General features: G+C 45.5%; 1 protein-coding gene and 2 long non-coding RNA genes across 3 annotated transcripts in view; all 3 read left to right on the top strand.

The window, feature by feature from the left end:
- LOC119356355 (phospholipase A1-II 7-like) overlaps positions 1–4,627 on the top strand; it is an 11,632-nt gene extending 7,005 nt beyond the window's left edge. The window contains exon 4 of the mRNA XM_037623308.1: positions 4,077–4,627. Coding sequence (XP_037479205.1) covers positions 4,077–4,627 — 551 coding nt within the window. The remainder of the gene's footprint in view (positions 1–4,076) is intronic.
- Positions 444–2,972, top strand: LOC119345490. The gene is made up of 6 exons (XR_005167069.1): positions 444–586; positions 951–1,111; positions 1,818–1,919; positions 2,002–2,070; positions 2,172–2,524; positions 2,599–2,972. It is a non-coding gene; the product is annotated as an uncharacterized LOC119345490 (long non-coding RNA).
- On the top strand, positions 3,052–3,948 carry LOC119345564. The gene is made up of 2 exons (XR_005167093.1): positions 3,052–3,384; positions 3,463–3,948. It is a non-coding gene; the product is annotated as an uncharacterized LOC119345564 (long non-coding RNA).
- Positions 4,628–12,360: the final 7,733 nt, after the last annotated feature.

Here is a 12,360-nt window from a genome sequence, read left to right as displayed (position 1 = left end):
TTTGGGCTAGGGCAGCGAGATGCAGAGAAGCCCTATGTATAGGTGACAGGAGGCGATGGGTGGCGGGTCGAGAAGAAGAGAGAGAGGAGGTGAGGAGGCAGATGAAAGGGGACAACTATGAAGTGATGGTGGATCAATCCTATTCCTCTATGTGTGTTCTTGCTCCGAAGATTGAGGTTGGATATGATTCTGCCATTAATTTCAAGATGTTTGCTCATTCTGGCCCTAAGGATGGATGTAAATGGCTCACAATATGTTTGAGGAAATGCCTATATGCAGTGAGTATATATGCAATTCTTTACTATATGATCCGTAGTGACTTCTTTATATGAAAAACTTATGCGGTTCCTCTGAGTGTTAGTTCAATCCGTCTCATCATAAAAGATGGCTACAAGTTTTATTTTTGGTACTGCCTTTTAATATTTTAGGAGAGAGGGTTGGGGGCGCTTGAGGCGACGGCGGAGGAGCCACTCTTGCCGGCTGCAGCGACTACTTCAAGTGGAGGTGGAGCGAAGCAGCGGGTTCACGCCAGGCCGGGCCCAGGACAATGACTTTAGGGGTGCCGTGCCCTGCATATTTCGTCGGGGTAAATCGTGCTAGCTTTCAGATTATTCATTTTTGTTTTACTCTGTCAAATATCTGCTCGGATTAGTTAACCAAGCTATTTAATGACGGTGCAGATTTGTTCCTGATGTGAGAATGTATATGTTGAAAATGGAGGAAATGAGATCTTAGGTAGTCAGGCGTGTGCTTGCAGTTGCAGTAACACAAAGATGGTGGCAAATAGTTTGAGTCTAAAGATCATTTGTGTCCCTCTTGTCTATTGCTTGTGGAACTGTAGAAACAATGATTAATGTGATGTATGTGAGGGGCCATTAAAGTGACTTACCTGGTGAGGAGATGTGTTTGGCATTGATTAAGAATCGTCTGATTGTATTGTCTTCCTTTAGGAGAAGATGTGTTCATTGCTGAAACTGGATACAAGGGTGCTTCCTTCTTTCAAGATATTGACGAAGCCTGGCAACTATAGATTTTCCTCAGCACAAGTGCAAGCAGATCTTAATCAATGTCACTCCAGTTGATGATGTTATGAAGCTTCCTTCAGTAACTGGTATGACCTGACGCCGGCGTTGTTTTGTGTTCAGAGAAGATGAGCTATTGTATTCTTCCTTTTTATAGTTGTTGCAGGTTTTGCTAGATCTAAATCCATAGACAAAGCACTGATTGTTTGCTCTCTTGGAGCTATTATAATTTGCACAACTATATTTTAAGATTCATTTTGCTTACATTCATTTAGTGAAGCCCCTGCAAAAGTCAATATTCATTTGAGTGGTGACGACTGCACATGATTTTTTTTACATTCATTTTTAGTGAAGAGCTCCAGTATTTCAGGCTAGCTTGGTGGCTTCCATATGAAATGATGAAAATTAATAATTGAAACCGAGATATGCAAAACCTACTAGCTTAGGAGTTAGGATTGTTAACTCGTTTTAGTGAACATGCATGTGTATAACCTTGCTGTTGTTCAGGCAAGTGGGTGCTCCCTCTCCCTCTCTCTCTCCCACTCCCCCCGCTTCGTTCCTCGAGCCTTCAACTCTCTTTCTCCCACTTCTGCTTCACTGCTTGAGCCTTCAATTAATTCCGTACACTGCACCAGCTAAATTGTACGAGTTCTTATTTATTTATTTTGTATTCTTCGTTGCATTTCTCTCTCCCTGTGTCTTACCGCAAGCTTGTTTTCTTCTTGATCACTTGTACTTTGGTGCCTGCCATGGTTTCCTTCTTCTGATTTCATTCACTTCTTGGTTGGTTTCAAGAATGAGAGAGATGGAGGCACTGGAGAAGAAAGGGCACAGATCCTTGGCCAAACCAGTGAATCCCCCCTACAATACCCCATCTAGGCACAAGCGTTCCAAAAGGTTGGAAACATTACCTTTTTCTCAGGTTGATTGATGCTGATAAATGCGTATAAAAATGTATTTATGCTTTGAGTAATGGCAGCGATTTAGAGGAGAAAAATGCAAGGATGCATAGCCTTCTTCGCAGAAAGTTTCTAATCACCCAAAGCCAGTAAGTTTCCCGTTTTGTTACCCTTTTTCTTGTGCTTCATATACCACTGGTTCTCTGCAGATTTGAGATTTTTTTTGTTTTGTTTCTATGGTGTCTTCCAGAATGGTAGGAACTCAAACTCTCGTCTGCAGAACGAAACCAACAAGGGAATCCATCCCAAGAGTGACACGCAAGACATCCTAAGAAAAGAGACAGGAAGCAATTCTTTTTTTTTCTGTTCTTACTAGCTCACATGCAGAAGAAATCAGAGACTGCATCTTGAAAGAATTGTTACAACATTTTCATTTCTGGATGCACCCAGCATTTTGGTCTAATGGGATGACGATGATCTGATGTAGATTGTGCAGATGGAGAGGCACCTTGACCATCAGCAAACGGTGCACGGCGCACTGAAGAAAGCGTTGGGTCCTAACTCTGCTCAGTTACTCTATTCAATGAGAGGGCAATCCTCAAGGTGACACTTGTTTTTACTAGGACATGTATAGTATAGTATATTCCATCAGATGAAACTGATGTTTTCTTTGGCAGCCAACTAACCAACTGATAAGGGAGGTTGCCACACTGGAGCTGGAGATCAAGCACCTGGAGTAGTACCTCATAACATTGTACATGAAAGCATTTGAGGAAGCACCTACATTGAGTTCACGGTCTGCGGTGCTCGAGGAAACACCAAAGGCAAAGGCGACTGTCGAAAGAGGTAGTGATGCAATGCTCCATTGCAGCTGCCTCCCCTTAGCAAGAGGAGGAATGGCACATGGAGGATTCCTCTCCGTCCAAATGCCCAACGAAGGGTCGATGGTCATGAATCAAAGTTAACTTCCTCTCTACTTATCATTTAACTGCGACAAAGAATTTGAGCCAGCACCAATACAACTGTCTGATGCTTTGCAAAGTAGGCATTAAGAATAGAGGCCTCTTAAGAATATGAAAGAGAACTTGCAATTCCATTTGTCAATGTGCAGTGCCAAAGAACACATTTACATTTTGCAGGTATGTTCTGTTTCATACTTACAAAATAAGTGACATGGTGCCTAGATATTCAACTCATAATTTGTCATTACTTTCCACTTCGTTTATACATATGTTGGTTTGAGCAATGCATTAGAATTAATCACAAATTAATTTTCTTAAGATTTCATTTTCCATTGCTTGTTTGGTATTAAGATGATGACTGACATAGGCAGATAACAAGTTAACAATGACATCAAGTTGTAGGTAGCTGCGACATCAATGGATGGAGGGTACACCTGATGTAGCGGACTTCGTCGTCTCATCGACAAGCTCACTTGTGACAGTACACCAGCTGCAGCTCTGGTGAGACGCTGGAGCTCATGGCGGCGTTCATGGCGATGTGCCTCGTCTGTACCTGAACTACTTGTATGTGCGATGCAGGGAGGGACGGTGTGCATCGGATGGGACCCGGCACGGCACGCGGCCGATGAGGAAGAGGACCAGCGGACGGGGCTTGACAAGGTGTCGCTGGCTGCCATGCTGGTGTCCAGATTCAGGGCAGAGTGCGTGGCGGCACAAAGAAGGTTGGGAAGGATTGCGTGATATACCTGTGCACCATGCAGGATGGATCCGGCATGGCGGCCGGGCCGACAAGGAAGAGGACCAGTGAAGGGGTGCTCGACAAGGCGGCGCTGGCACCAATGCCGGTGCTCATATTCAAGGCAGGGGCAAGGCGGAGGCCCGCGATGGCGCAAAGGTTGGTAGCTGCTACATACGTGTTGCTTTATGATCTTGCCTTCTTGGAAGCGTGGGTGTTGCTTCAATTGGAACTAATATTTTTTTGCCATGACTTCTAGATTGTCATACTACTTGACTTTTGCATCAGTGATATTTGAAGTTATTCAAATGAATTTGTAATTAAGTTCGTATAGTTGATGATATCTGGCACGTGTATGTGCTAACAAGAGCTGAACAAACTAGCTGAAGGGGCGCTTACCCAGCTAGCACCGCCTGAGCTAGGCGGCGCGCCACAGGCGCCCCCCAGCTGCTAGTCGCCGTCACGGGCCACAGCCTTGGCGCGTCGCTGGCGACCCTCAACGCAGTCGACATGGTCTCCCACGGCGTGAACGTGCCGCCCTCCTCGGCACAGCAGCAGCCTCCGTGCCCAGTGACGGCGATCCTCTTCGCGAGCCCGCACGTAGGCAACGACAGCTTCAAGTCGGCCTTCGCTTCGTTCCCAGACCTCCGTGCGCTTCATATGAGGAACGCCGGCGACGTGGTGCCCCTATACCCGCCGATCGGGTACGTGGATGCGGCGACGGCGGTGCTGCTCGTGGACACTGGCCGGTCGCCATACCTGAAGCAGCCGGGCACTGTGCAGACGCGCCACAACCTCGAGTGCTACCTGCACGGCGTGGCCGGGTTCCAGGGTGCCGGCGGAGGGTTCAAACTTGAGGTGGACCGCGACGTGGCCCTGGTGAACAAGGGTGTTGACGCGCTCAAGGATAAGTATCCAGTGCCGCCCAACTGGCATGTTATCAACAACAAGTCCATGGTGAGGGACTCCGATGGTCACTGGAAGCTCAGAGACTTCGAGGAGACCTGATTGAGAAGTGTGTATGTGCTGCCACATGCCAATGCCACATACAACTAATGCCGACATGCTTAGTTTTACGTCAAATAAAAATGGTTTTAAAATTTACTTATACAAGATATACTAAACCGACATATACAGTAATAATATATTTTAGTTGAACGATATAATAATAATAATAATAATAATATGTGTAATTGTATGTCCTTCCATATTAAGAAAATCAGATTTATCAGAAAGCTTGTGATCACTTGTGAGCATAACCTGTTCCAAGTTTAGTTTGGTACCAATAACACCAATACTTTAATTTTACTGAAATGTTTGCTGTAACTTTTTTTTTCAAGACAACGTCGCGAGGCTTTATTAATTCGTCATAATGTTTACAGGGACGGAAGGTAGGTTCCCGGGATGGCCTAACCAGACACAGCGGCCACCATCGAGAGATAATGCATGCCTCGCTAAGTTGCGAGCTTCATAGTTGGAGCTCCTAAATTCATGTCTAAAACTACACAAATCAAAAGTTGAAGAATGGGCTATAATTTCATGAACAATTGCACCATAGCTCACAGAATTGTCCTTCTGTAAATCTTCCACCACCACTTTGCAATCCGACGCAACTTCAATCCACCGCAAATATAGATCGTCTGCCAGTGCCAGAGCTTCTCTAATGGCTAGAGCTTCAAGGGTCGGTGGATCTACAATGTTTCTGAAGCGAAAAGTCGAAGCACCGATGAACATACCTTCATGATCTCTGCATATCACCCCAATAGACCTGAATCCCTGCCTAGACACAGCCGCATCGACGTTCATCTTGGCATTGCCTGCCATTGGGGGCAGCCACCACCTCCTTGGGCTCAACGTTCTCTGCGCCGTCACAGCATGAGTTTTGGCATTGATAACCTGCAGCTCACCCAAGTAGCTAGATATGAAACTATTCAACGAGTGGGGTGGTTGAAAGATGTTCTCATGGATGGCCTTCCGCCCGACTCCCCATATCGCCCAAAATGAAACCACCAAGCGATCAAATAGCTCCTTTGTTAATATCTCATGTATTGGAAACAGCCAATCCTTCAGGTTCTCCTCTCCTCGCTCTAGCATGTGGTGCACCAACTCCTCAGGTGCCAGCGCCCATACACTTGTAGACATAGGACATGAAATCAGTGCATGTTTCCATGTGTCCACGGCTCCACAGAGCAGGCAAGTATTTTTTGTTGCCATGTGACGATGCTCCAACACAGTCCCGGTTGGCATTGACTGCCGGGCTAGTCGCCATAGAAACATCTTGAGCTTTGAGGGGACTTGGATGTGCCAGATCATGGACCAGTTGTTGGTTTCGCTGAACTCATAGGAAGTCCCACCCTCCTCATGTACATCCCAAGGCATCGGCAACCAAGGTATTTTCACCAGTAGGCCAAGTGGCTACAGTCGGATCGTATATGCCCTAACAGACATGGTCCTGCAATCGGCCATCACCAAGACAAGAGTAGTCGGTCTTCCTATAGTCGGCTGCGCCTGCGTCCCAGGATACTGTGACCCCCACCATACATTCATTGCCATTGTTATTCAATGGTTAACTCAAAGAAAAATAAGGGCAGGAGTGAATAAAGATTTTGAGTAGGTTGTGAACGAAAAGAAAATAGCATCAACAGAAATAAATGAGAGCAGCGGAACAAGTAACATGCTGGAACTAGCAGAGAATTGATTCTCAGAGAGGTGAAATTCTAATCAGTACGTGTCTATTCTGACTTATGCACTAGCATGGTACTAGTTGGATACTTGAGCCACATTTGACGTTTGATTTGGGTGGATCCAGGTACAAAATATGTGCTACTCCAGGTAGACTTCATAAGACACATGTCATCACCGTATCTTCCCCATGCAGGTTATCACTACGATAATTAAGGGTTTCCCCATGGACCACTAGTGCAGAACCGGGCAATAGCACCGGTTCGTAAGGCCCTTTAGTGCCGGTTCCATAACCGGCACTAAAGTGTGGGCACTAAAGGCCTCCCCCCTTTAGTACCGGTTCAGCACGAACCGGTGCTAAAGGGCAGCCACGTGGCACGAGCCAGCTCCGGGGGCCGGGAGCCCTTTAGTACCGGTTGGTAACACCAACCGGTACTAAAATGTTTGGGGGGTTTTGGTTTTATGATTTCTTTTTCATTTAATTTTGTGTTTTCCATTTTAATTCTTTTTCGTTTGCTGCTATTTTACGATACTACACATTGTACACGTTATGCATATATATATATATATATATATATATATATATATATATATATATATATATATATATATATATATATACATATATATATACATATATATATAAATAGAATTTCTAGTAGAACCAATCATATATATATCATCAATGTCTCACAAACCACCATATTAATTCACACATACACACATGTATAGTTATATACAATTTCTCCTACATATGCATGTTGCCTTCGGAGCACGATGACAATTGGAAGTGGTTCATGACCTGGTCGATGGGGGCGGTAGCGGGTAATAGTATTCTCCCTTCGGATTTATGACCTGGTCGAGCAAAAATCCCGCTATTTCCTCTTGAAGTGCTTCTCCGCGCTTCGTTTCTAGGAGCTTGTCCCGCACCTTTTTGAACTGTTAAGAAGGAGATCAATATGCATGTGTATTAGTTGTGTGACTAGATATCGATAATGGTGTAAAAATTGTGAATAGTGTTCTGACAAGCGTACCCATTTCTGTCTTTGAGATCTGCTCCTTTCGGACGCCATCGTGCGAATGTTCTCGCAAACGCAGAATGCATACAGATCAGTTCCCTGCGCCTGCTTCAGGGCCTTTATTACGAGAATGGAATTTAATTTGATCAGATAATAATTAATCAAGCATGATAATTAAAAAGATGGTAGCTAGCTAGCTAGCTAGTACTACTTAATTACTTACCTTGGGTCGAAACCATTTCAGCTGTCGTTTCCATTCGCCTTCTGTGACGCTGATGAACCTTGCCCAAGCCCTGCCCGCCGACAAATAAAATGAATAAAGGGGTTATTAAATAGTTCATATCATGAAATGACGAACTAAATAGGCCGAGATATATAGTTAATAATGAATGAAATTACCTGTTGACTATCCCAAACAAGATGTTATAGTCACTATTTGCTTTGAGTAGTGAGTCCAGTATTTCAATTGTTCTGGCGTCAACTTAATTGATACACAAGATCCAGTGAAATCTGCATGCACACACGTTTGCATGTCTTAATTAAGCGGGCATATGTAAGCAAAAACATGTAGCTAGCTAGTAGGCAAAAACAGAGAATCTGTAGTACAAAAAAGTGTGACTCACTGGAAGTTGTAAGGAAGTAGTATATCTTCATTGTATTTGAGGCGCTTCAAGAACTCTAGCATGCTGTCCTCTACCTGCTTTTCATGATGCTTGTTTATTTTCCATGTGTATTCATTAACGGTGTTTGGGTCAATGAACCCAATGCCATAGCGTCCACCTTTTCTCATTTCATACATCTTCATCCTGCATAATACCACAGAAAAGAATATAGTGAGGATAAATACAGGTAATGATTGATCAAAAGGATCACTACAGCTAGCTTGAGACTTAAATTACAGAAAGAAATCACTTACAGACAATAGCAACTGACGATAGATTTGTCGAGTGCGTCTTGATTGTATAACTGAAACAGTTCAGAATACTCAACGGTCACAGGTTTCTGATGGTAGTAATGATCCTTCTTGACTTGCACCATGAGGGACTCTCGATCGGATCTCTTGGTAATGTTCATGTACCATTGATGCAATTCATACATTCTCGTTGGGAGCTTCTTGACCTCTTCTGGCTTGACCAAAGGTTGGCCCCGGGCATATTTCCGTTTTATTTCCTCCTCTGTAAGCACATGCATGTCCTCGATCTCGAGGAGTTGTCCAACAGTGATGTTGAAAGTTTCAGCCTGCATTATATGCTCCTGGGTTATTACCACATCGCCCACCTCGGGAACGTAAACTGTTTGCCCACAATAATATTGGACGCGCGTACTATCATGTGTTGTTGACGGCACAACAAGCGGGGGATCGATTGCACCGCCTGTTCTCCCAGCTGGGCAACGGTTTTCCCGCATTTTTTGACAGCTGCTTGTTGTTTGCTCGAGCTCGAGCTCGCCTCCTTCTGTAGATGTTGTCGATGTAACTTCCTGATGTGGCGCTCATAGTCTGTGTCAACAGGCTTAGGAGCTGGTGGTTGAGCCATACGAATGAAGTGGTCAACTACTTCCACAGGCACTTTCTCCCTTGGCGGCGGTGGCGGTTTCGGTCCAAAATGGGCGTCGACTTCTGCCCGCACTATGGCATTGGTTTGCCCCTCGGTCCCGTCGTAAGCCCTCTCAGGAAGAGGAGTAGTGAGGTTTGGCCCATATTTATATCGCTTGTCTCCGCCTGAACTTCCTGTACTATGACCTCGACTCGTACCGCTACGCACCATAGCTGCGGGTGTCTCTTCTGCGATTGCTGAGGCGGCGAAGACGGCTGACGGGGCTGAGTTGGACGAGGAGGAGTGGCCTGAAGCTATGCCGGACTTGGAGGAGGAGTGGCCTGAGGTTGTGCCGGACTTGGAGGAGGAGTGGACGTCTGACGCTGTGTCGGACTTGGAGGAGGAGTGGCCTGACACTTTGCCGGACTTGGAGGAGGAGGAGTGGCCTCACGCGTTGGTGGACTTGGAGGAGCGGGAGTCTGCTGACTGGGTGGCGGACTTCAACGAGGAGTCGGGTGACGCGGTGTCGGTGGCCTTCGAAAGATGATGCAATCCTTTCTCCATAGGATGATACGATGTTTGCCATCTCCAAGTGTGTGCTCCTCGTCACCTCCAGGAATGTCAAGCTCTAGCCTCGAATATTGGTCCACCATCTCATCAACCACGACACGAGCATATCCTGCTGGAATCGGGTTGCAATGGAAGGTTGCATCAGGGGAATTTGTATAAGCAACGCCGTCCGCCACCTTCAAGGATATGTTCTTAATTCTGAAGTGTAGCTCGCAGTTAGTGTTCTCCGTGATGTCATCCACGGGGTATCTATCTAGCATTGCGTCAAATGGGGCGGAACCCACGCTGCTTCTCGGCATGGATGGGGCGGTGGTATCCAATGCTGGATCATCCGCTAGCTGCTGCAGCTGCTGAGACCCCCTTTGCTGGCTAAGTGAGTCGATCTGCTCCTGCTGCCGCTGGAATTTGACTACCAAGTCCGCGTGCGCTGATTCTAGGCCTTGAAGGCGTTCATAGTCCAGCTTCCTCTTCTCCTCCTCCATCTTCCTCTGCTTCTCCTCCGCAATCTTCCTTCTTGCACGGGTTCTGTAGTCGGCGTTCCAGTCCGAAAACCCCTCATACCACGGAATAGCGCCCTTGCCTCGTGTTCTTCCCGGGTGATCAGGATTTCCCAGGGCACGTGTAAGCTCATCGTTCTCTCTGTTGGGCTGGAACACCCCCGTTCGAGCCTCTTCTATTGCAACAAGTATATTATCGTCGGCTCCGTTCAGACATGCCTTCGTCGAAACTTTGCCTGTCTTTGGGTCCAACTCCCCCCCCATGCGCATAGAACCAAGTCCTGCACCTGGGGGGCCAGCTCTTAGTAACCGGAGTGACACCTGCATCCTCCATCTCTTTCTCAGACTTATCCCACTTAGGCATTGCCACCGCGTAGCCACCTGGCCCCAGCTTATGGAACTTATCCTTTTTTTCGGCATTCTTCTTGTTTATTCTCGACCGTTCCTTAGCTAATTCTGAATCCTTGAATTTCACGAAATCGTCCCAATGAGCACTTTGATTCTCTAGTGTTCCCTCGAATACTGGAGTCTTCCTTCCTCCCTTGACGTACTTGTCTCATTCACGATTCTTGTGGTTCTTGAATGCAACCGCCATCTTCCTAAGAGCAGCTTCATTGACTTTCTGCACATCTGCTTCTGTGAAATGATCTGGTAGGGTGAAATGTTCCATGAGAGTATCCCAAAGCAGACTTTTTTGTCTGTCATCGACAAAAGTAAGATCTGGACGTGGCTTTGCTGGCTCTCTCCATTCTTGAAGGGAGATCGGGAGTTGGTCCTTCACAAGAACTCCGCACTAACGAACGAACTTGTCCGCAATCTTCTTAGGCGCTAATGGTTCACCATTAGGTTTGATTGCCTCGATATTATACTTTACGCCCTCCTTTAACTTTTTGTTCGGGCCTCATTTTGTCCTGTTGCCTAAAGATTTTCTCGATCCAGATGGCTGAAAGAAGAAAGATCGATTTGTTAATATATCTTCAACTCATTTAAAACATGTGATGATCACCAGATGCCTGCTTATATAAATATATATACCTCGCCGGTCTTTGTTGTTTCAGGATCAACATGTTCTTCGTCATTGTCATAATCATAGTTCATGACTTCATCAATTCGGTCGTCGCGATCGAATATCATATCACCCTCTCCGGTGTTGTTTAGAAATTCGGAGCCGTCATAATCTTCTTCATTCTGATCATCATCTGACCCGCGTATTATATCGAACATGGTCTGTTCTCCCTCTCTGTCGGTATTGTCTGCCATAGCTTTTATTTAACTATGCCAAAAGAAATATAAAACAATTTAGTATTCAAATTACATCGTATCGAATAAAAGATATAATCTCGAATACATCGTCTCAAATAATAGATATAATCTCGAATACATCGTCTCGAATAATAGATATAATCTCGAATACATCGTCTCGAATAATAAATATAATCTCGAATACATCGTCTCGAATAATATATAATATTGAATAGTACATCACTGGCTAGATAGCTAATTAAAGATCAAATACTACAGAAGAATCTAGGACACTCGCGGTTCTTGCGGCGCGGGCGGTGGACACCCAAAGAGAAGGAACCCTCACAGGATCATAGCTGAAGTGAGATCCCTGAAAAAACTGCCAGGTATTGGAGAACCTGCCGCCCTCTAACGCAACCATGTAGCGATGGACGTGCTCGTCCTCCTCCCTGACACGGCGACGTAGCACCTCCGGCGGGGCCGGCTCCCTACGCACCGAAACTGGCCCACGCGAACACCACCAAACGAGATCAGGGTCGACGACGAGACCCGGGGCTGGGTTCCTCATCAAGCGGCGCGCCCCTCCAGGCAGCACCTCCCAGTGCCAGCCCGGTGAAGCCCAGTCCCGGACATGGGTCAGTCGGACGTCGTCGCGGACGGGTCGACGGCGAGGATGCGGGCTGGGCATCATCGAGAACAAATACTAGCTATATGCCCGCAAAAAGTAATATTTTTTTAATGATTGGATTTTGATAACTAAAATTTCTAACATTTCTATATAACACTAATTATGCTATCATTGCATATGTCAAAATTCTATATGCTATTTCATACTAATTAAGCATATAACACTAAAAACACAAAACACAACTTTTATACATCCATTAAGAAACTGAAAAACAACATTATATAAAAAAATTCCATACTAATTAAAAACACTAATTATATCCATCTAACATGCATTCATACGTATATACTAGTGAAAAAATAATAATCTAAAAAATCTAAACTAATTAAACATACAAAATACGTATATACTAATATATACATGCATTAATTCATACATATGTACGTGTGTGTGTGTGTGTGTGTTCATCATGCTTGTGTGTCTGTGTGTATGGGCTCGGGGAGGGGCGGCGCCCATGGTGGCCGCCGGGGGCGAGGGACAGGGTTAGAGGGGGAGAGCTCACAGCGGG

Source organism: Triticum dicoccoides, chromosome 1A (assembly GCF_002162155.2).
Source record: "Triticum dicoccoides isolate Atlit2015 ecotype Zavitan chromosome 1A, WEW_v2.0, whole genome shotgun sequence".
Lineage (NCBI taxonomy): Eukaryota > Viridiplantae > Streptophyta > Magnoliopsida > Poales > Poaceae > Triticum > Triticum dicoccoides.
Note: the sequence above shows the minus strand (reverse complement) of the source record. Positions and strands in the feature narration are given on the sequence as shown.